The following is a 21783-nucleotide window of genomic DNA, read 5'->3' as shown; positions in this document are numbered from 1 at the left end:
CGTATCCGACGCCGGGGGATTGGCCGATATCGTATTCGACGCCGATAATCGGTCGAATAATATTCGTCAAGTCGAATATCGTCAACAGCCCTATAGATATGATATATTTATTTTAGTGGATGTCACGGATGCTCGGAAGTGTAAGGACGTTAGGCAACCTATCGGTAGTAGTGGCAAGTAGTTCAACTTAAGAGCAATATAGATAACAGGATGCATCATATTTGCAATCGAAAGATGGGCGAGTTCGCAGTAGACTGCCTGTACAGAATCTGCAATGCAAGAGAGCAGGTTCATAGATGAGCGCTTCAACCTGAGGTTCTCGTGGAGTTCATGACGGGCGCATCCACTACCGAATAAATTGCTTGTCCAACTAATATATATATATATATTCTCTATATAATATACCTCAGTATTTATAATCTACTTCTCCGCCAAATGTACATTTCAAATTCATTTCAATATTCCTGCTGTCTCCGCCATAACCCGAATCAGAATTTCTATATCCTTGGATTTCCTGATCGCACAGACTGGAATAGTCCTCCACGACCTCTGCTTCGTAAACTCCACAAGCGGGTCATACTTCACTTTCGTGTGCGGCAAGTCCGCCTTGGTTGCAACCACTAAAATACGCTTACCATCCATACGCTCTGGACCCAATTCAGCCATCAGGACTCGTAAATCTGCAATAGGATCCTCGCTATCTAGACCGATTACAAAAACAAGACCGCCCGCGCGTTCGATGTGCCGCAGAAAGTCGGTACCCATACCTCTGTTCAAATTCGCACCAGCGATAATGCCAGGAATGTCGGCAACAGTGAAAGTCTTATCGGCCGTCGCGACGTCAAGCGATATGGTGCCGACACTCGGTGTTAGCGTTGTGAACTGCCAATGCCCGATTCGCGGTCGTGCATTCGAAATTGCGCGTAACAGGGTGCTCTTGCCGGCATTAGGCAGTCCAACTAATCCAAGATTTGCGAGAAGCTTCAACTCGAATCTGAATACACCACTAAGTCCAGCTCTTCCTTTTGTCGCAAACCTTGGATTTCTAATATCAGTCGTATGAAAGTGTTGGTTTCCCAGGCCACCACGGCCACCTTTGAGCAAAAGCACAGGAGGTCCAGGTCGTGCAAGATCTATTCCGTCAGGCGGGAAACTGTCTTGTATCCGTTCAATTCTCTCTTGAGCTCTGTCGTCCAGAACTTTTCGCTTCTTCAAGTCTTTGAAAAAGTCTCTCTCAATATTATATTCCTTGAAGCCGCTCAGATGAATCCAGCCTTCACCTGGCGGAGGGTTCTCTCGCTCCAAAACGTAGTCAGGCGAAAGAGTGATGTGAGTCCCAACAGGTACCTTTATAATAACGTCATTGCCATTTCGTCCATTCATTTGAGAACTAGATCCACCTCGCCCCGACTCTGCGACAACGCGTTTCCGAATTTTATGAAGCGACGTCTCGCCTTCTACAGGTTGCACATACACGCTGCCTCCATCTCCGCCATCGCCTCCGTCAGGCGGCCCCTTGGCTCTTCCACTCTCCCGCAAAAATGACACGTTTCCATCGCCCCCAGCGCCTGAACTTAGTTTGACGACCATGATGTCGGTGAAATTTGAGTCGGCTTTCTTCCTGCGCTTGTATGGAGTTGAGTTCCGACCCGGTAGTTTCTCAAGTGTAATGTTGTGAGTGTAGAACGATTCATCTTGAAGAAATCGTGCCTGTTGGTATATAGTAAGTGGCAGTGGCGAATTGCTGATGAGAGTTGGAGTTGGCGTCAGTGGAGTATGGTTCGATCTATGACGGGTTGCATGCAATGAAGTCGTTTGTAAGTGTCTCGAGAGGTAGACGTTGATATCTGGCTGAAAAAGCAGAGACCTACAAATCTGCGGCCTTACCATTGTGTCGTCGAATACCGAATATACTATCGATAAGCAGTCATCGAGAATTTATTGCAATCGAATATTATTTTAGAATTTCTTGTTCGAGTTTTGCCCCACTACACTGCGTTGGGAGTAGTTGACAAAAAGTTTCCTGCGGCGGTAGTCGGCTCCGAAGATTAATCTATTTCGGGGCAGTTTACCCTTAGATTTCATCGTCCGTATACGTCTTGATCTCGACTACCACCGCCGGATCAATACCTTCTGTAGGCACATGTGCAAATGGTTCGGCAACTGGAATGGCGGTTCCTCGGCATTGCGGTGCCGATGGCCTTAATAGCCAGTATTGGCTGGGGATCCGACATTTTGGTCTTTCGCAGGCACCTTCCAATGGACTTATTGATTCGGCATCGAATATACGTCTTCATAATATGGCTTACATACCTACTAGCTATTCTTGTTCCGCCGGGATCGCCACCACGACCGTTTAATCCGGATCCGCAACTCGCAAAAATCAGTACATTCTGTCGGAAGTGCAACGCCGTAAAGCCACCTCGTGCGCATCACTGCCGTATCTGCAATACATGCATACTACGTATGGACCACCACTGTCCATGGACGAACAATTGCGTGGGTCACAGGAATTTACTCCACTTTATTAGATTTTTGCTAAGTGTTGTCTTTGGCACGTCGTCTGTGTTTTGGAACTTATGTGGACGAATCAGGGTTCTGTGGGAGGCACGACACCACCCTGTGTACGACGACGATGTCAGTTTATCGGAGATCATTGCGACGATTGTGTTCACCCCGGCATCATTTTTTGTCATATTCACCGTTGGCCTGCTGACGATTCGCACGTTATGGAATTTATGCGAAAACGTGACGCTAATAGAGACATGGGAGCGTGAGCGCGTAGAAGGGCAGATTCGGCGAGGCAGGTTACCCCCAGTTGAATTTCCGTATGATCTAGGCGGGCCATATGATAATTTAGTCGCATCGTTGGGTCCGGTCTGGAGCTGGTTCTTGCCCTGGATGGAGCCTCAGGGCGATGGCATGCATTTTGAAGCTAATGAAGATGCGACCCCGAACACGCCTTGGCCACCAACTGATCCGGATGAGATTCCTGCGTATCAATACGTGGAGAGGCAAATGCCGCCTATGGTTGTCGGAAGCCGAGGTAGTAATACCGGGAGTATTTCGGCCTTTCCGGCACCGTATTTTAACGAGAGAGCGGGGCATGCAACACAACAACTGTACGGGTTTGATGCGACAGAATTTGGTTCTGATGATGATGCGGATCCAAATACATATTGGCGACGAGATAAGTGGCAGTCATGGGAGGGAGAAAGATTAGAGGATTTTGGAGTCGATGTCGATGCGGAGATGTATCGTACAACAAGAAGCGATGACATTGACGGAAATGAAGAGAATATACCACTAGGAATTGTTAAACGGAAACTGGTAGGTAATAGCATCCGGTGCGCAGAAGAAAGCGTTGAAGTTAGAAGCAACAATTTGTAAATAGCTATTATTCCGTTTTCATATTGTTTAGCATTTCAATTGACCAATTAGCTTGAATGTCGCTGAATGGGAATTCATGGAAGAGATATGCAACATTGTGTACACAAAGCAAACCACTTTTATTACAACCTAAAAACAACTATCTTACAAACATATCCTGTAACTCGCATACCGTCCACTGGTCTCACTTCGCCGTATAATCTTCACAACCATTCCTCGTTTGAGTCCCAAGTATCGTGCCACAGGATCTTCTCGCTGAATACGGGGAAGTTGGCTCTCCTTCAATCGATATTTTTCTAATAGCATCTTCTTCTCCTCGTTTGACAATCGAATGTGCTTTGGCACTAATTCGTGGTGGGTGATATTGACCAACAAATCCGCTTCCTGAAAGGTCTCGATCGTAGCGGGCGCAACGGTAGGAATCATTTTGTTGGCAGAGGGGGTGATAGAAGTCTGGTAAATGAAGATACCACCGGTGAACGACTTGTCCATAATGTGAATGCAGAATGCTCGCATCGTTTTGATACCAACCGACGCTTCGTCGCAAAATTCAACCCACAGACTCCCTAGATCGGGGAACTTCTCTTGCGCTTCTATCGTTGGACTTGCCTGAAAACACATGAGTTTACGTCTGGGTATTAGTTAGCGATATCGTATCACGAAAAAGCAACAAGGAAAGCGTACTGTGGCTGGCCCATCGAATCACACATTCTTGATCTGAAATCATCCAATGTCATATTTATATCCTCCTCGCTCACATCATATCCCTATTCCAAATATTAACATTATAGGGCTTGTGGTCATCAGATCAACATACCCGGTCTTTCACCAGTTCTTTGACAGTTCGAAACGTCCGCCATAATCGCGACGCTTGTCGCTCAGCTTCATCCATACCGACGATACCTCGATAATTTGGCTATCGTGCAAGAATAGTGGATGAAAATTCCAGTGCAATTGCGTGTAGAGAAATAATTGTACTGGTTTTTGGGAGAAAAGATTTAGTTTCACCGTCGTGCGGCAGTGGCATGCTGCGATCTACCGCCCATAGTGACGCTACCTACGCGCAGGAATAATAATGCCGAGACGGTTCCAGGCACAGCCGAAGGTTTCTACGAAAAAATCTGCCCTTGGTTCGAGGTATATCGTACAATTCAATATACTCCGTCCACAGAAGTCATCTTCACCACGACTACTGCTCGGAGACTTTTGTTCTATTACGTTTATTGTATTTGTGTTTTGCAGACGAGCAGGCGCTTTTAGCAAGAAGTCAGGACAAGTCGTTCTTAGTCGAATATAATGGCTGCTGTCGAGTCTACAGAGGCGCCCGCCGCGACCAGCACGAAGCAGCGTCCCGTCAAGCCCGATCAGGCGACCTTCGAGACTGGCCTTGAGGCTCTTGAGAAGGAATTGAAGGCCAAGAGTGACAAGCAGGTGTGTATTGGATTTTACTTTTGTAGTCAAGATGGGAGGCTAGCATTTATCGTGTCCCTTGTTCGCACAGGACACGTGTGAAGTCCGCACCGCAGATTACTCTTTTCAACTGTGCAATACATATACTCAGAATTCTAATTTGAGACTGGTAAAAATTATAGGATTACTATGTCAATCAATTGAAGCTTCTTTCTCCCGACTCTGCCCAGTCTGAGAAGCAGCAGGAACTTCGCGGGCAGCTTACTGCCATTCGACAGCGTCAGACCGAAATCCGTGCTGCAAATCAGAAGGTTTTCGAGGAGATTAGAGCACTTGATGATGGTATTAAGCGAAAGGTATATACTTGAATCATGGACACAATGATTCTGATGTTAATGGATTGTATAGATCAAAGACGTTCAGTCTGCCAAATCTAAGGTTAGCTTCAAGTCCATTGACGAGCTCGATGCTCACATCAAGTACGTGAAAATTTCGCCAACATTGTTTGACTGTTTGCTGACATCTATAGGAAACTTGAGGCCACCGTTGATTCTGGCACGATGAAGCTCGTCGACGAGAAGCGCACTCTCAGCGATATCACCGGACTCAAGAAGGCCCGCAAGAGCTTCTCGAACATCCGCGAGATCGAGCAGTCTATTGCCGAGAGCAAGGAGAAAGTTGCCACTCTCCGCAGCAAGACCGAGGACAGTGAGTCCAAGGAATTGTCCTCGAAGCACCAGAAGATCCAGAGCGAGCTAGATGCCATTCGTGCCGAAATCGATAAGGTTCAGAAGAATAGGTCGACTCTTGTCGAACAGCGGAACGAGGCGCGTAAGGCGCGTGAAGAGTCGTACAACGCCCTTCGAAAGTTCAAAAACGACTTTTACCAGCAGAAGAAGGAGTACGGCAAGTACGAGCAAGAGGAGCGACAGCGACGATGGGAGCGAAAGAAAGCTGAGCGTGAGGCATTCGAGCGCGAAAGACGGAAGAAGCGTGCTGCGCAGAAGCTCGAGGCTGCAAGCGAGCCCGCTTTCGAGGCTGATATCGCCCAGGCCGACTCCCTGTTGCAGTACTTTGACCCGACGTTCAAGCCTACCAGCGGCGCGCTCCGCTCGTCAAGCAGCCTTGCTGCGCAGGCTACCCGTACCATTGACGCTGCGCCGCCAGCAGGTACCCAGATTCTGACGAAGAAAACCAATGACGAGACATACTTTGTTGGCAAAAAGGGCAAGAAGAACAAAAACACTAACGGTATTTCTGCCGCCGAGAAGGAGAAGTTCACGCTCAACTTTGAGATTGTCAGTCAGCTTAGCAAGCTCTCCATTGGCGTTCCTATGAACAAGGAAGAAGTTCCTGCCACCGTTGAGGCTCTCAAGACGAAGGTCCAGTGGTTCAAGGACAACCAAGATCGCGTTACCACCGAGAACATTAAGAAGGCCGAGGCCGAGATTGAACGTCTTGAGAAGGACGCCGAGGCAGAGGCTGCTAAGGATCAAGAGCCCAGAAAGCGACCTGGCAAGCGAAATGGCAGGGGGACCGAGAACGGCGAGAAGGTCGATGGTGAGACAGATGATACACCTGAGCCTGAATCTGAGACTGCCGCGGACGGGACGGAGGACGCTCCCGTTGAGGAATCTGCCGAGACTGAAGAGAAGGCGGAGGAGTAAGAAGCTATGCATGTACATGGTTTGTATTCAAATATCTGGCGCGTGGGGGTAGAGAAAACCGGCGAGTAAAAGAAAAACAAAAACGACTATCTTGGGATGCAATGAGAATTGGACGATCCTATAGCTGGGTGGTGAGGAGCATATTTAAAATTTCGGCACCGTTTCTTTGATGTCACGTCATGACATACTACTCCAATCTCCATTCTTTAATGATCTTTCATTCATTTTGTATTTACTATATTTTGTGATTTTTTGTGCGTGTGTTTTAATGCTAGTTCCATGTTTGCTTGGTTTAATGAGTACGACCTTCGTATAGATTGTTGTATATTGTGTCTTAATATGTGGTGCAATGCATTACAGTTTTAGTATTGAGCGGTGGTTATATAAAGATTGAACCATTCTTTGTTCAATGCACTCTGGTTCGATTTTCCGAACATCAACACATGGTGCGGCTCAACTTTCGTGTATCCTACGCGTTACCCCTTTGGACGGGAAATCTTTCACCCCACCGCATCAGCGTAGATACCACAGAACCGCAACGACGAGATCGACAACCAAATTCACCGGGAAGGAAGACGATGCATGTATCGCCGTCGTCGTACGCGCGTGCCTTCACCTCTCTCCGCGCATCGACGCTTTCGCACACGACGTGTCGTCTAGTGTTGTTCGTGGCTTGTCTCGACGTAGACGCGCTGTGTGCGGCGAAGATCTTCTCCGGTATTTTGAAGCACGAGTTAATTCCGCACCGCACATGCCCGGTTGCTGGGTATTCGGAGTTGAAGGCACGGTATTCGGAGCTGGACGACGAGGTTACGACAGTGGTGTTATTGGGGTGTGGCGCATTGGTCGATTTGACAGCATACCTGCATGAGGAGGAGAATGATGATGATGATGATGAGGAAGACGAAGAAGACGAGGAAAGTTTGGTGAAGAGAAGAAGGGAAAGGAGGAAGATATATGTTTTTGATAGCCATCGACCGTGGAATTTGCAGAACGTGTTTGGACCGGACGATGTGGTGTGTTTTGACGATGGAGACGTAGAAGATGGCCTTTTGGATAAAGAACGTGAGGCCTATGAGGCGTTATCGAAATTAAGCAATGCGGAAGACAGCGAGAGCGACGAATATGGTGAGGACGATGAAGAGCATGCGAGTGATTCCGACGCGGAGACAGACCAAGAGAGGGAAGTAGTCGACGACGACTTATCAGAAGACGACTCAGCCTCCGAAGCCGACGAGGTCCAAAAGACACCAACTTCGCGACGGTCAGGATCACCAGATTCTACGCCGTCATCCAAACGCAAATCACCGTCATCACCACGCTCACCGTTACCGTCGCCTCGTCGCCAAAAATCCACCAGAAAGATCCGTCGCGAATACGAGGACATCATCGCCAAATACTACACCAGAGGGACAGCATACTCCACACCAGTGGCCTCACAACTATACTCGCTTCTCTCATACCTAGGCGACGCATCCACACACGATCTCTGGCTCTCAATAGTCGGCACAACGGCTCTCGACACCCTCGCTCCAGAACTCTACCGCCGCTTATTCCCTCTCTTCCGTGACGAAGTCAGACGGTTAAATCCCAGCGCGACTAGCGTGAAATTATCAGCAGACGACACCACGTTGGTGATTCAGCCGGATTTTAGAATGTTTCTCCTGCGGCACTGGACACTATATGACGCGCTCCTGCATTCGCCCTATGTCGCATCGAGACTCCAACTCTGGACAGACGACGGAAGAAAAAAGCTCCACAAGATGCTCGCTAAGATGGGGGTATCGCTCTCTGTAGCGAGAGAACGGTGGACGCACACAGATGTCTCACTCAAACGTGAACTTAAAGATAGAATATCCTCCGTTGCGGGGATTTTCGGTATCGGAAACGTTGTACGGACAGGCGTTGTTCGGAAGTTCGGGTTCCGTGGCGCTATGACTGCCGGTGATGCTGTTGAGAGCGTGGCGGCGTTGCTGGAGTGTGGACGTGGGAAAAGCGTTGTTGACAAGGAGAATGTGAATCCTGATGCCAAAGACGGGGATGAGGCGAAGGACGCTTATAAAGCTGCTTGGATCGATAATTTTTGGACTGGGTGGGATGCACTTGATGAGTATGTTGGCCCATATCTATCGTAGTTTAGTTTTCTGTTATGTTCTTCACTAACGTGGTATTGACAGCGTCGAGTTACTACTTCACGGACTTCAACGAGCACAAGTCGTCCAACAAGCAGTTGTCCGCACAGGAACGGCCCTCCTCGAAAAGAACCAAGTACTAATCCTCCGCACGTTCCGTCTTGCCGTCCTCAAAGACGGTCCGGACCTCGAACTGTTTAGTAACCCGATCACTTTAATGCGTCTCGCGAGTTGGGTGAATGAGTGCAAGGCCGAGCAAGACGATCGGCAGATCCCGATGGTGATGGCTGCGTTGGATAGGACTAGGGACACATATACGGTTGTGGGATTACCCGCGCGTGTACTTAAACAGTCTGGCAACGACGGCGTTGACGACGACGACTGGGTCGGCGACGAGGAAGAGGAGACAATGCGGAATATGTTCGGAATTACATTTCAGGAAGTCGCGAAACAGACACACGCGCGTGTTCGTATCGATTCTTTCGAGAGTTCGGTTGTGGAGGTTAGGAAGGATGACCTTACGGGATTTCTGGAGGGAATGACGATAGTTGGGGTGAGATGAATGGTATAGAAGCGCGAACGTGGGCTGTGTAATATAGGTTTCGTCATTTCATTCATTGTTTTTTTAATTTTTGTTTGGCATGTGTTATTAGCAATGTTGTATATTACCATGATCTATAATTCATCTATATAACCAATCTGAAGCCCAAAACAAGGGACAAGAGCAGAAATACGCCAAATACAGTTACAATCCCTATCTTACAAAATATACATAATAGAATCCATGTGGGCCGTAACAATCAAATTACTTCGGACATAACTCAAGACAGTCGAGCAACTGGCTGGCCTTGACATGGATAAACGCGCTCTCCTTGTCATTAAGACCCAAGCTAATCAACACTGTATCGTCTAGCCAGCCGTGATAATAATCGTTCACAAGATTATTCGTGTCCGGCGTCAATTTTGCTAAGCTACTTTCTTCTCTCTTTTCGACCGCGTTTGGCGGATTATCGAGCGATTCCCTGCGCCGCCTATAGTGCGAGTGATCCCATTCCAGAGCGACAGAGTATACCATGTGTCGCTCGTCCGTGCCTGCGTACATCAAGTTCGACGAGCGCGCGAGGATGTGGAAGGGTGCGGTGGCATTCATGACGACAAGATATCGTCTGTAATAGACGTCCAGGAAACGCTCGTACTTGACATGCATGATCGAGATCAGCACAGTATTGTCGAGGGTTGGTTCGCAGGGGTACTCGCACAAGGTCACACGCAGGGAATTTGTGGCCTGGTGAATCATCATCTTTTGACTGTCTGGCTGCGCGAACGTCTTGCGGAGAGTTAAGATGCACTCTGGTGTCGGTGCGTACACCCCCAGATTGCGCATGCCAACATCTGACATGGCGGTGAACGAACGGTCGCCAATTTCATGGTGCACGAAAATGTCGTCCTTCTCGTCGAACAGGAGCAGGTAGTTCTTTTCAATCTCGGCGAGTGGGGATTCGCGCGGTAATGCAGTCAGATTTGCGAACCGAATCGGAACATTCTCGACCTTGAGTTTCGATTCGAGGTCAGGCACGATAGTCCGGAGATCAACAACGAATTGGTGCACGCAGTTCGCGATGCCGTTGGTGCCGACGACCATTAACGGCTCGCCACGGGGTGACATGAAGATTCGTGAGTCAATGTGTCCGACACCAGATTCGGACATGGACCAAAGTCCACAAGAGCCTGTCGGGGAACGCCAGCTGGGAAGATCAAGAGTCTTCGGTTCGTTGACGCATCTGAGCATCTGCTGGTCAAAAGTGTCCGACATGGCCCAGTCCATGTCGCAGTAAATAACGGTATGCCGTCGCACGGATGGCGCGTCTTCTACCGGCTTGAGTGACTCTCTTGCGAAGCCGATGTACGGGTACTGGGAACCAGGGGGAGCCGGAATCAAGTTCGGGTTAAATCTATAGACATCTGTCGGTATGAAACCGAGCTGTGCGAAGGAGACTCTGGAAATTGTGCCTTCTGGGTTCACAACGTTAATAAGAATATTCGCACCGCCGGGCTTGTGGAAAGGCTGGGAGCAGGATTGCAGCTGCTTGGCGACAGTCTTGCGATGCCGCACGAGCGGACTGCCGTTGAGATACTCTTCGCGAATATCGTCGTCGACGGCCCGAGTCTCCGGCGATCCGTTCCACTTTGGCTCCTCCAGGACCGACTGGCGGTGGTGCCTGCCATTATCGACAATCGAGACAGCGAGAGTGCGGACGTGGCTCTTGGAGGTGTAGCTGCCCACGACGAGGAAGAAGACCAAGCAAATGGCAAGCATGACGGCCATCCAGCTATTCTTGCGCTTCCGGAGATTGTAGGTCATTGTGGGTCCTATTAGGTCTCACTTCTATACTGCAGATGCTGTGAATTGATAGTGAGCTATGAGAAAACGACGACGACAGGATAAGTCTGTATAAAAATGGCGAAGAAAGATCACCTTTTCACAATTACTTCAGATAACATAGAAACGGGGAAGTACAAGAATGAATTGACTTTGGCTGCACACACGCAGTCCTGGTGGGTCGTATCTGGAGTTTAGCCCTAGCCTTGAACTGGCAGGAGTATTTGCTTGCCTGCACGGCGTTACGCTAGCACAAAATACAAGATATAAATATCTGGAAAATGATAGAATGCCTATACATAATGAAGTATCCAGCGGGCCACTCTTTTCGCTTTCTAATGAAAAGAAGAGTGCGGTAGAAATATATTTTCTTACGCTGCTGTAATGTTGGGACGGATAGAAGGCCCCAGAAGAGGCCCCGAGCATTTTTTCTGATCCTGTGTGAATGGCGGTATCGCACCCGTACGGTCGTACCTGGGCTAAGCCATATGCGATAACTGAGTTACCAGATGCGGCTAGAGGATCGCAGACAAGACCCTGACATTATTCTGGGCCTGTTCTACCAAAATTGTAATTGCGTAATCGGCGCCCGGTTGGAAACATGTGCTCCAGAATAGAGCCGCGATTTGAACCCAAACTGAAATTATCTTCATTAGAGCGAGCTACAAATATTTAGCCCTAACCCAACGTTTTTGTCGCCATCCAAAGCAAAATTAAGGTAGCTTTCAAGTAACTGTTAAACAATATGCCGCCAATGGTATTATTTGTTCAGTGTACTAAGACCGCATCGTAACTCATCCACGGATAAATTTTATTGGATAACAGTTAGTGGCCCCGGGTCAACAACTATAGACAGTACATGGTCACCCTAACCCTTATGATTTTGCTGCATCCATCAGGGGCAAGGTTGTGATTTCGGCCGGAGAGGACCACCTGTTGAGACTCGAGACCACGGGAGCCAGGCTATAGGCGCACACACAAGCACACTCGTAGGATTATCCCTCTGCATGTCGGAGACCGGTCAAATTTTAGCTAAAGGGCCATGCGCCCGCTTGCGATTAATAATGTCGTCGTAGGCAGCAACTGGCAAAAACTCCCTAGGGATGACGGTAGGTGCTAGGCTCGGGACATATTAATGCGTGACTTATTGTGATTGAAACGCCAGTTGTTTCGGAAGGACAAACATATGTTGAAGAGGACGACAGTCATCAGAACCGGCACCAACGCGTTTTGTTTTTGGTTGAAAAGCCGATGTATTAGTAACTATATAAATTATGGGCTGAAACCAATTGCACATGTAAACCAGCGTCCGTGTCTATGACTATAATGTATACAAGCTGACGAAGTAGAAAGAAACAAAGGAAAGAAGGACTAGCAACGCCCTAGGAAGAATGCATGAAAGAAAGACCAAGACGGCTTCTACCGCCGACTAAGGTCCCGCAAGCACTGATACCACACCAGCCAGCCTACCAGCCGCGAGGGACGACCGAAAGGGAGAAAACAGACTCCGAGAGACGGAGACAATGCGAGTGTGCAACTGGGGGAGCAGACCAGAGATCGACGGGGGGAACCCGGGGGGGCAAGCCAGGAAACCACGACGCTGCGCTCGCGTACCAATAGGGGAGGCGGTGGATGGCTGCAGCCAAAGAGGGCGACCCCGGACAGCGGTGGAGGAGGTAAAAATATAACCTTAAAGACTAGTTAGAGAAAAAACCTCAAATACAAAACCATCACTCCTACGGAGACGCAAAATGCTGCGTGTGCCGCACGCGACGACGCCAGGAGGATGGCGTGAACAGCCAGAATCGAATGTCGAAGAGCGGTCTTTCCGCTGTATTAGTAACTATATACATTATAGGCTGAAAACCTTGCACATGTAACCCAGCGTCCCTATTTATGACTGTAATGAATTCAAGCTGAAGAATTTTTAGTACAAGCTATTTAAAATATGCAATAAAAGAAAGAAAGAAAAAGGAAAAAATGCCGAACTCGCCAGCACCAGCTGCCTGCCAGGGCCGTAGGCTATGACACAAACACAGTCAGCGCAAATATTTTTTAGAGTATCCGCACTCTGGTCTGGGCAGTGGAAGGTAGCGGCGCAGAGGCAGCGGGATATCAAATTTGGGAGCAAAGCCAGCAAAGCCTACAGTTACATCCACCGTCCATTAAAAATCAAGTCAATCTTTTAACTAACTATTCTTATTTATACACAATATTAAAAAAATAAGTCAATCTTTTAAATAATCATTCCCTTATTTATACACGATATTAAAAAAAAATAAAAATAAAAATTACCAAAATAACAAAACGAAAAACCCAATCCACCCCAACCGCGATATCCCGTCCCGCAATCATTGCAGGACACCTACCCCTGCAGACGCCAAGAGCTCATCCGAAACCGGCATTACTTCTCCGGGGAGCAAGAAAGAACCCGCACCAGGGTATCTAATAATGCGCTCCTCCGGGTGGGCGTCCAAATGCGCGGCCATTCGCCTCCAATCCTCTCCGCCTGGCAGTATGCCCAGATAGTGGTGCAGTATCTTGGCCAGGATCCACGGTATCACGCGTACGCCCGAGCTAGCCAATAGGCTTGCCTAGACGACAGTACGGATTTGCAATGGCGGCACGGAGTCTTCATTGCCGTGCAATCCTCCCGACAATGGCCAGTTCGGCGACTGCAGATACACCAGGTCTCAGATACGCAGCGGATACGAACCATCGAGGAAAACTTGAAAACTGGGGGCCCGGGGTGACGAGCGGAAGGATAGGGGGGCAGGAGGGGGCGTTTCATTTAGTGGAAACGGCTCATACCAGTTCTCAGTGGCAGGTCTACCGAGGCTAAACTGAGGCCACTTTTTCTGATTTCCTCCGCACTACTGACGACTACTGGAGAGACCTGGCGACTGCCATGTCGATCATGGTAAGAGATCGGGAGCCGATGGTGAGGGTAGTGTTCACCAGAGAAGCAACGGAGATCAAGTCGGGCTCCATCGTGGTTAGGTACAAGTTACCATCGATGGGTTCGTGGAAGATGAGACGTTGGGACGTGTCAGGAAGTGACTGACTGACTGTTGGAGAGCGCCGAGCCACTTGGTCGCGCCAGAAGGAGACCGAGCCCGTCTGGAGGATGACGGTGCCCAAACGGTCTTTACCGAAGGTGGTGTTTCAATTCCTTTTTTGATCGGAAAAGCCGATGTATTAGTAACCATATACATTATAGGCTAAAACCCAATTGTACATGTAACCCAGTGTCCTATTGATGACTGTATGTATACAAGATGAATAGAAGTGTAGTACAAGCTATGTAAATGCAAAAAAAGAAAGGAAAAAAAGGAGGAAATAAGGCCGAAGGCGCCAGCACCAGCTGCCTGCCAGGGCCCGGAGGCTATAACAGCAACCCAGGCAGCCCGCCACCAGAGAGGACCATCTACGTCCGAAACGAGGACGATAAAGAGAAGGGTGGGGGGCAACTACCCGGGGAGGGAACCGGAGAAGTTAGCACCCAGCGCGAAAGATGCAGAAGCGCAGGGGAAACTGGGCGATCAAGGCAGAGAGTCTCAATTCCGACGGGGAGAGATTATGATTCCAATATCACGTGAAATTCTAAAAGGTGTTCGGGTTCGATGGTCTAGTTGGTCATGGCATCTGCTTAACACGCAGAACGTCCCCAGTTCGATCCTGGGTCGAATCATACATCTTAACATTTTTTTGGTAATTCGACAGCTTCTTTGTTCGAAATTTTTTTGGTTAGATTGCTTTGCTGGGTGGAAGTACCTAAAGATCGAAGCTGCTCTTTCGGCAAAATCGAACTATTCTGCACTTTAAACCCCATAATAAATGCGTATAAGACTTGAGGGTCTGTCATTTCTCTTGCTCTCTCGATGTCGTCCCAAATATCATTAAAAAATAATTACAGCACCTACGATTCCAGCGTGGTCTCCCACCGCAGTACTAAGTAGGCCCAAAGAAGCTTAACTGATGTTGATCGGACGGGGAACTGTGCTTTCTTCTTGGTATGGCCGTAACTGTCATCATGAGTTCACTTTGTTAGTGTCATCAATAAAAAAAAAGTTTTTTTGCTGAGTTACATGTTCATTTGTTTTCAGCCCATAATGTATATAGTTACTAATACATCGGCTTTTTCAATCAAAAAAAAGACTAAGAGCTTCTGCATTGTCCAGTTTAGTGATTGGGGTTATTATTGTGCCATGAATTACTTATTGGAAGAGTAATGTTCATTCCAATTTCCAAACAAACTCAGACTATACCATGCAATAGAATAGATCTTTATTGGGTTATAGACTTATAGTTTCGTTCAATATTCAAATCCCATACATAATTCAAATATCCTCCTATCCACAAGCGACCTGTGACCCAAGATTGGAGCCATTGTATTGGCATCGCCATTTGAACATGACTGCACTGAATCGCTCACGGCTATATAGCTCACTCTAGAATCTCGGATCATATTTAAGATTCAATTAAGATTCAATTCGCGCCTGTCCAGCCAAAATATTAAAGTCTGATGCGCTGAATGGAAATTAATACACACTTGGTTCATGTGTATTTAAGGATTGATACCAACCCGGCTACTTGACGTATCGCCCCGTCCTGATTCCTCCATATCTACTTCCCAAAACTTCTGTGTTGCATACCTACGATATGGCGCCAGGTTCCATGAAGTCTGTTTCAATATCACACGTCGAAGGTGTACCTGGCAAAGTGTATTATCCGCTTTCCCACGATGTCTCACCGATCCCGCAGCCCACTGGCCATCAGGTTCTTGTGAAAGTACTTGCTGCTTCAGTACGTTTACGAAATATGGTCCTACTGATTGTGACATACTGATATCATCCCAGCTGAATCATCGCGACCACTTCATCCGTCAGCATCTCTACCCCGGCACGGCCTTCCACATCCCACTAGGCTCTGACTGTGTCGGCAGGGTCGTCGTCCTCGGCCCCGCGGTCTCCGACACGTCCCTCCTCAACAAACGTGTCCTAATATACCCAGCCCGCGGCTGGGTATCGTCACCCGCGGCTCCGGAATTCCCTTCCTACGCAGTACTGGGCGGCACAAAGTTATACCCCAGCGGTACATTTGCGGAATATATTCTCCTGGACTCGCCGGACCTTCTGGCAGAATGCCCGGCACATTTAGACGACGTGCACGCGGCTGCGGTACCGTTGGCCGCGTTGACGGCGTACAGAGCCGTTGTAACGAAAGGTGAAATTGGCGAGGGAAAAACGCTGGTTGTAACGGGTGCCGGCGGCGGTGTTGCTATTTACGCTATCCAGATTGCGAAGGCGTTGGGTGCGAATGTGTTTGTTACAGCTGGAAATGAATGGAAGTTGTCTTTCGCCATCAACACATTGGGCGCAGATGGCGGCGTATTGTATCACGATGGTGGATGGGGGAAAAAGTTACGTGGGATTATTAAGGACAAAGTTGGTGCCGAGATCGATGCTGTTGTGGACGGCGCAGGTGGAGATGTCGTTGCGCAATTGGTCGGTGGGATAAAGGCCGGCGGTAAGATTGTCTGTTATGGCATGACTACGGGGCCGAAGGTGGATGTTGGAATGGCGGCAGTTTTGAAGAATATCGATGTAAGCTTGCTTCGAGTTTCAAATCTTTTTCATATAAGGTTAACGATGATAGTTCCGCGGTTCTACGATGGGATCCAGGCGGGAATTCGACGAAGTGCTGAACTTGATTGCCGCGGCTAAACTTCAACCAGTTGTCGCACAAGTGATTAATGGGCTGAATAATATGGAAAGCGCTTTTATGTCCTTGATGGCTACGGAAAGAGCTGGAAAGATCGTTGTTACTATCAACGAGGAATCGAAAGCCAACATGTAAGACTTGCAGTGTTAGCACCTTTAAATAATAACAGTGTTATGAGAAAAATCATATATCAATGACATTCACAGGACATCAGTACTACTAAGACAAAATTACCAAAACCGAACAGACACAAAGACCGTCAAGAATGGTTACGCCATCTGGTATTATACTCATGATCAAGGCTACGAAATCGAGTTTCCCGGCAGTATGTCAATCTTTAGAGGACCCCAAAGTCACACATGGCTGTATTTCATCGCTTTTTTCTCCGGTTGGTCTGCACTCGCTTCCCACTGCATCGCACATCGCACCGCCGAGAATACATTCCGAATGATGGCATGCATCTTGATAGTGTCATTATCGAGATACTCGGTGGCTTCTGGTTGAGGGAGCACTTGGTGGTCCCAATCGCCTCCTCATAGCATCCCGCTGAAACGTCAGTGATCGAGATCAGGACCGTCCGGCCCGACAAATGCGTCTCCGTACATTGGCATTCCGATATTGATCTTCTTTTTTGTCCACACCCGCTGCCATGGATCTTTCTACAGCATCATCGGGGGTTAAGTCAGTAACGTAATGCGCTTGATTACCGAAGAGTGGTCAGCGATCTAGCAATGTCATACACATGAGGTTCCAGAAGTCAAGATATTACCCACGATTTCGAGCCTCTTACTATAATGCTTGCAACAAGGTTCCGCGAGACTAAGAAAAAAAGCCGGGGTGGCCCGGGTTGAGGTCTTCCAACTTTTGCGCATACATATTCAAACCAGCACGCAATTCCTTCACCAACTGAACGGAATTAGAGAGGCTTCTGCATCTGCATCGGATACTCCCAGTCCAAATCATGCCCGTCCAGTTCCAAAATGCGACCCAACACTGCTGGCGTGGTCACGAAGTTCGCATGCAAGCTGGCGCTCACGGCAACAGTGGGACGTTCTCCGAATACCTAATCCTCGATTTGGACAACATCAATTTTAGGCTGTTTGAGGAGAGGGAGTTGCTTGCCGTATATATTATTGCAGATGTCGTTCCGTGAATCGTCGGAAATATTAATGCCCGTGTCTGCGTCCGTGTTGATGAGTTATTCGTCGCCAACTAATGAGTGTACGTTTGCGAAAGCGTAGAGGATGTGGGTGAGATATGTGGATGGAAGATTCCAGACGAAGACTTGGGGGGCGTAGATTGACTAGCTAGTAATCTTGATCAGCGCGAGATGACCATTACCTGGAGAAGGGAGGACTTACCTTTTGAAATGAACGACGAATTCCATCTTGAATGTTTTGAGTAGTCGGTAGCGTGATTTTGATAGTGTTAACTCTTCTCGAAGAAAGAGATACCATAGAGTACCTTTTTTTTAATAAATTAAAACACATGGCAGCTAGCCAAAAATTTGGATGTGGGCAATGAGATCTCGATAGCAGGAGATTTGCGCGAGACGCTGAGGGTGGATAATTATATTTCTGACTAGTTCGCAGTCGCACAAAACATTAGATTTTTGAAAGAGGAAATGAACCTAAACTTGATATATAAAGCAAAAACAACGAGAGGATGCCTCTAAAGCTGAATATCCTTCAACTATAAAAATTACATTCTAGGATCACATCTTATGGCAACATCGCGGCGAACTCGGCCTCGAACTGTGCTTTCTTGGCCCGCTTGGCATCGATTGCAGCGAACTTCAGTCCAGTAAAGGTTGATCGACTCAACGCTCGACGACTACTTGTCGACTGTGACTTCTTTAGGGCAGGACAAGGCAGGCGGACATGTGACACTCAAAGTTGGCGAATTTCGTCCGGTGACCGCAATGACGGAAGGCGTGTGAGGAGCAATTGTTCGCGGAGGCATTTATATTTACTAATATTGTGGACAGGGGGTTAATGGCGCACAGCTCGTTGGAAGGCGATGAAAATTATATCGACTCATGGAAGAGTTGTGGGAGCCGAATATATTTATATCTACGGCAATAGATTGCCGGCGACCGCTGAAACGCAGAAATTTGCGATCGGAAAGATGATTTATGCCGTGGCTGCTGCAACAAGCCATGGATTCCGCGTGAGTAGACGCTGGCATTCCTGTTTCGTGACCCCGCATTTGCGGAGACTTCTAATGTCTCGTCAGGTCAAGAAGCAGACTTTTGCTTCGCATCACGTAGCTCCGGCGACGTTGGATTTTTACAAGAGTCCCATGTCGGATCTGGCCTGAGAGGACAGCAGACAAAAACACATCCGCGATTATTGCGATTGCAGACTGTATGTACCCTAACCCGCCGCCTCATCGCTTGCCGACATACCCCACTCAGACTCCAAGACTGTCACGCCGACAACATTGCCATAACTATCTAATCAGATGAGCGTAATGTACAGGTTGGACGCTGAAACTTGCTTGTGGTTCACCGACTTACACTCTCTCAATTCTCAAGGTGTGGCTCTCATCTGCTAGGGCATCTTCAACGTGAACAAGCAATAATGTTGCAGGTATTAAGTAGAGATTAAAAGTCTTGGTCGACGGAATAGCTCTGACACTCCCACCTGGCAGTCAATAGCTCTGACACTCCCACCTGGCAGTCGAAATAGGAATAATTTGCACTTTCATTATATATAATAGGAATTAGATTATACAGTTATTGAGAGGATCTTATCGAAAAGTTGTCAATCAGACGCTTCTTTTTCGGATTGCCTCTTCACGCCAACGAGATGGGACCGAATAAATTGATTTGATGTCCAGCAAATCAAGACGGGATTCACGTTGAATGTACAAGTTCTCCGTCAACCTAAGTACTATGACCCGGCAACGTGGTATGGAATAGACCTCGTTGCCTTGGCTAAACTCTGCGCGACGAGCACACACTCAAGTATACCTTTTCCCACCACCAGTACCATATATTCAATAAGATACCAGTATATTCCATGAACTTTCTGTAGGGAACAATACAAATTCACATTTGAACCAATCCTTTAATCTCGTCAATACTAGCAAACATTTCGCGCTGATCCGGTAGTGCCTCACATTCCGCGGTCGCAGAGGCCAGATCGTCCAATGACTTCTTGATACCCGAAAAGAGCTCATCAATTTCTCGCTCCTGAGCAGCAGCTTCATGCAACAATCTCTTATTCGACGTTTGGGCCTAATTAAGAGTGAATATCCCGCTCAATCTTCAACGTATCTCGACAAACTTACCTCTTGAATCCTTATTTCCAGTCGTTCCGCCTCAGCGAGATTAATGGGTGTAAGATGGGCGCGAACATGCTCTTCAGGCGTCAAACTTTCCAAAAAAACCTGCTTTTCTGGCCCTTCAATTTCACCCTGCTCGCTTTTCGCTTTTCGCTCCCTAGCTTCTTCAATTAATGCGTCGAGCTCTGTCAGTTTGCGAGCAACATCGCGCTCTTCTAAAATGGCGTGGAATTCCCTCTATTCATTTGTCAGCTTCCCTAAGCTAGTAACGCATTAATTGCACACACAGTTGAACTTGTCTCCCAGAATCGCATAGCTTGATTCATTGCCTCTCGTAGGCCCACGGCGCCGTGTTCGGCGACATATGGATAGCATTGTGACAGCTTGTCGAATGTGAGAGTTTGCGTGGACGCTTGTAGCGAGCGTTGGAATATTTCCAGAAAACGCTGGTTTCTGATCGACGTGGTCTGCTGCGGAATTTCAAGCGCTGGTTGTGAGTCCACCATATCTGTCGCGAATATTAGGGAAACTGGTGAATTATTAGATCTGAATGTTATCGAAGCGGAGTCCACGCGTCACCAAATGTTTTTGTTTGTTTACACGTGCTGCAATCATAAACTTTAACTGATAGCCCTAACCCTAGCATTACTCTTTATTCCCACGACAACAATGTTTTAAAAGAGAAGTGCACTAACAAATATGTTATATGTAATATATTCAGTGTTATTATTCAGAATGTGCAGAGTGAGACGGCATAGCACTTTCTGGGTTCTAATGCTTGAACAGTCTTCTTATATGGACAATCCTATACAAGTTGCCATTACTGAATCTTTATCGAGCCAAGTAACCATTAATGTCGGTAAACGCACTGACATTTATAACGCCTATCAACTATCGAGTATCGACGCACTACCCGACAAATATGCAATTCTAGCCTTCATACAGATTCTCGGCGCCTTAGAAACCATATAAACGTAACAGAATTGAATCCTCGGAGAATCACTCTCAGACCGTCCCCCTACGAGAGCTTTTAGCCACCAATCAAACTAAATTCATAAATGTAAACCCCAATGGTCAAACAAGTGTATACTTCCTTTATATTGAACGGGAATACTTGCTTGAGTACTTAATGGCGAGTAGTGACTGTGGCCTACATAGACTGTCGATAGAGATTAGAAAATAATGTCTATAGTCTCCCAGTTGGTATTTATTCATTACTATGGAGTCCAGGGGCATTCGCTTTTCTCTATGCCAATAAAGTGTAGCACCATCTGAATGTTGATTTGCGTATTACTCATGCGCTGATGGCATGTAGATGGTTTTACAGAAATCATCCATACACGTCTCGATCTTGGGATCCGAAATCCTTCAGGATATTTTCGTTATGTTGCACAATAGATGGTCATTGGGACAGTGATTAACTATCAAGTTAATAGCTGCAACATAATAACAGTGATAAGTTCAAGCCAATGGAGTGGCGTAATAATATATTGCACCCTAAGTGTCAGCGTAGATATTCGGTTAAGCCGGATTATCCACAGTAGCATGCGAGAAATGCTAAGGCATCGTCTGTAAAGGGCCACTAATTGCAAGTATTCTCACATGAATGTTTATCAAGACCCTATCCCGATGCCATCGGTTATCCGCATTGCGCCCAAGATGTGAAAATTGGACAAACTGAATGGATGACCAGACAGGGCCATATTACGTTTCCGTAACAGTATAAGGCTGGTATCAACCCACCCCCACCATTAATAAAACCTGCTGGCTGATAGGTTAAAATTACTCCTGG

General features: G+C 47.5%; 8 protein-coding genes and 1 non-coding gene across 9 annotated transcripts; 5 read left to right on the top strand and 4 right to left on the bottom strand.

The window, feature by feature from the left end:
* Window positions 1-364: 364 nt before the first annotated feature.
* V1508DRAFT_424027 (GTP1/OBG domain-containing protein) lies at window positions 365-2001 on the bottom strand. Its single transcript, XM_066941238.1, has one exon. It carries the CDS (start codon window positions 1888-1890, stop codon window positions 451-453), a length of 1440 nt encoding a protein of 479 aa, XP_066793679.1. The 5' UTR covers window positions 1891-2001; the 3' UTR covers window positions 365-450.
* A 56-nt stretch (window positions 2002-2057) lies between these two features.
* Window positions 2058-3519, top strand: V1508DRAFT_424026 (DHHC palmitoyltransferase-domain-containing protein). The gene has a single exon (XM_066941237.1). It carries the CDS (start codon window positions 2152-2154, stop codon window positions 3388-3390), a length of 1239 nt encoding a protein of 412 aa, XP_066793678.1. The 5' UTR covers window positions 2058-2151; the 3' UTR covers window positions 3391-3519.
* Window positions 3403-4368, bottom strand: V1508DRAFT_463836 (RNA polymerase). Its single transcript, XM_066942882.1, has 3 exons — window positions 4208-4368; window positions 4075-4157; window positions 3403-4021 (listed from the first exon to the last, which is right to left on the bottom strand). The coding sequence occupies exons 1-3, from the start codon at window positions 4280-4282 to the stop codon at window positions 3535-3537; spliced, it is 645 nt and encodes a 214-aa protein (XP_066793677.1). The 5' UTR covers window positions 4283-4368; the 3' UTR covers window positions 3403-3534.
* V1508DRAFT_441505 (uncharacterized protein) lies at window positions 4247-6863 on the top strand. Its single transcript, XM_066942294.1, has 4 exons — window positions 4247-4821; window positions 4983-5156; window positions 5209-5279; window positions 5330-6863. Exons 1-4 carry the CDS (start codon window positions 4687-4689, stop codon window positions 6465-6467), a joined length of 1518 nt encoding a protein of 505 aa, XP_066793676.1. The 5' UTR covers window positions 4247-4686; the 3' UTR covers window positions 6468-6863.
* A 72-nt stretch (window positions 6864-6935) lies between these two features.
* V1508DRAFT_441504 (CDC45 family) lies at window positions 6936-9297 on the top strand. The gene is made up of 2 exons (XM_066942293.1): window positions 6936-8577; window positions 8645-9297. Exons 1-2 carry the CDS (start codon window positions 7046-7048, stop codon window positions 9159-9161), a joined length of 2049 nt encoding a protein of 682 aa, XP_066793675.1. The 5' UTR covers window positions 6936-7045; the 3' UTR covers window positions 9162-9297.
* Window positions 9283-11152, bottom strand: V1508DRAFT_252784 (uncharacterized protein). Its single transcript, XM_066936397.1, has 2 exons — window positions 11076-11152; window positions 9283-10999 (listed from the first exon to the last, which is right to left on the bottom strand). Exon 2 carries the CDS (start codon window positions 10959-10961, stop codon window positions 9405-9407), a length of 1557 nt encoding a protein of 518 aa, XP_066793674.1. The 5' UTR covers window positions 10962-10999; window positions 11076-11152; the 3' UTR covers window positions 9283-9404.
* Window positions 11153-14596: 3444 nt separating this feature from the next.
* V1508DRAFT_t84 lies at window positions 14597-14670 on the top strand. The gene has a single exon. It is a non-coding gene; the product is annotated as a tRNA-Val (tRNA).
* A 971-nt stretch (window positions 14671-15641) lies between these two features.
* V1508DRAFT_406135 (uncharacterized protein) lies at window positions 15642-16838 on the top strand (the record flags this gene model as incomplete). The annotated part of the gene is made up of 3 exons (XM_066938747.1): window positions 15642-15803; window positions 15839-16585; window positions 16638-16838. 3 exons carry the CDS (start codon window positions 15642-15644, stop codon window positions 16836-16838), a joined length of 1110 nt encoding a protein of 369 aa, XP_066793673.1.
* A 2695-nt stretch (window positions 16839-19533) lies between these two features.
* On the bottom strand, window positions 19534-20974 carry V1508DRAFT_252694 (Nnf1-domain-containing protein). Its single transcript, XM_066936396.1, has 4 exons — window positions 20687-20974; window positions 20279-20624; window positions 19998-20228; window positions 19534-19944 (listed from the first exon to the last, which is right to left on the bottom strand). The coding sequence occupies exons 2-4, from the start codon at window positions 20495-20497 to the stop codon at window positions 19756-19758; spliced, it is 639 nt and encodes a 212-aa protein (XP_066793672.1). The 5' UTR covers window positions 20498-20624; window positions 20687-20974; the 3' UTR covers window positions 19534-19755.
* Between the last annotated feature and the right edge of the window lie 809 nt (window positions 20975-21783).

This window comes from Lipomyces doorenjongii (genome assembly GCF_038497915.1).
Source record: "Lipomyces doorenjongii strain NRRL Y-27504 unplaced genomic scaffold V1508scaffold_63, whole genome shotgun sequence".
Lineage (NCBI taxonomy): Eukaryota > Fungi > Ascomycota > Lipomycetes > Lipomycetales > Lipomycetaceae > Lipomyces > Lipomyces doorenjongii.
This window is presented reverse-complemented; position numbering and strand designations above follow the sequence as displayed.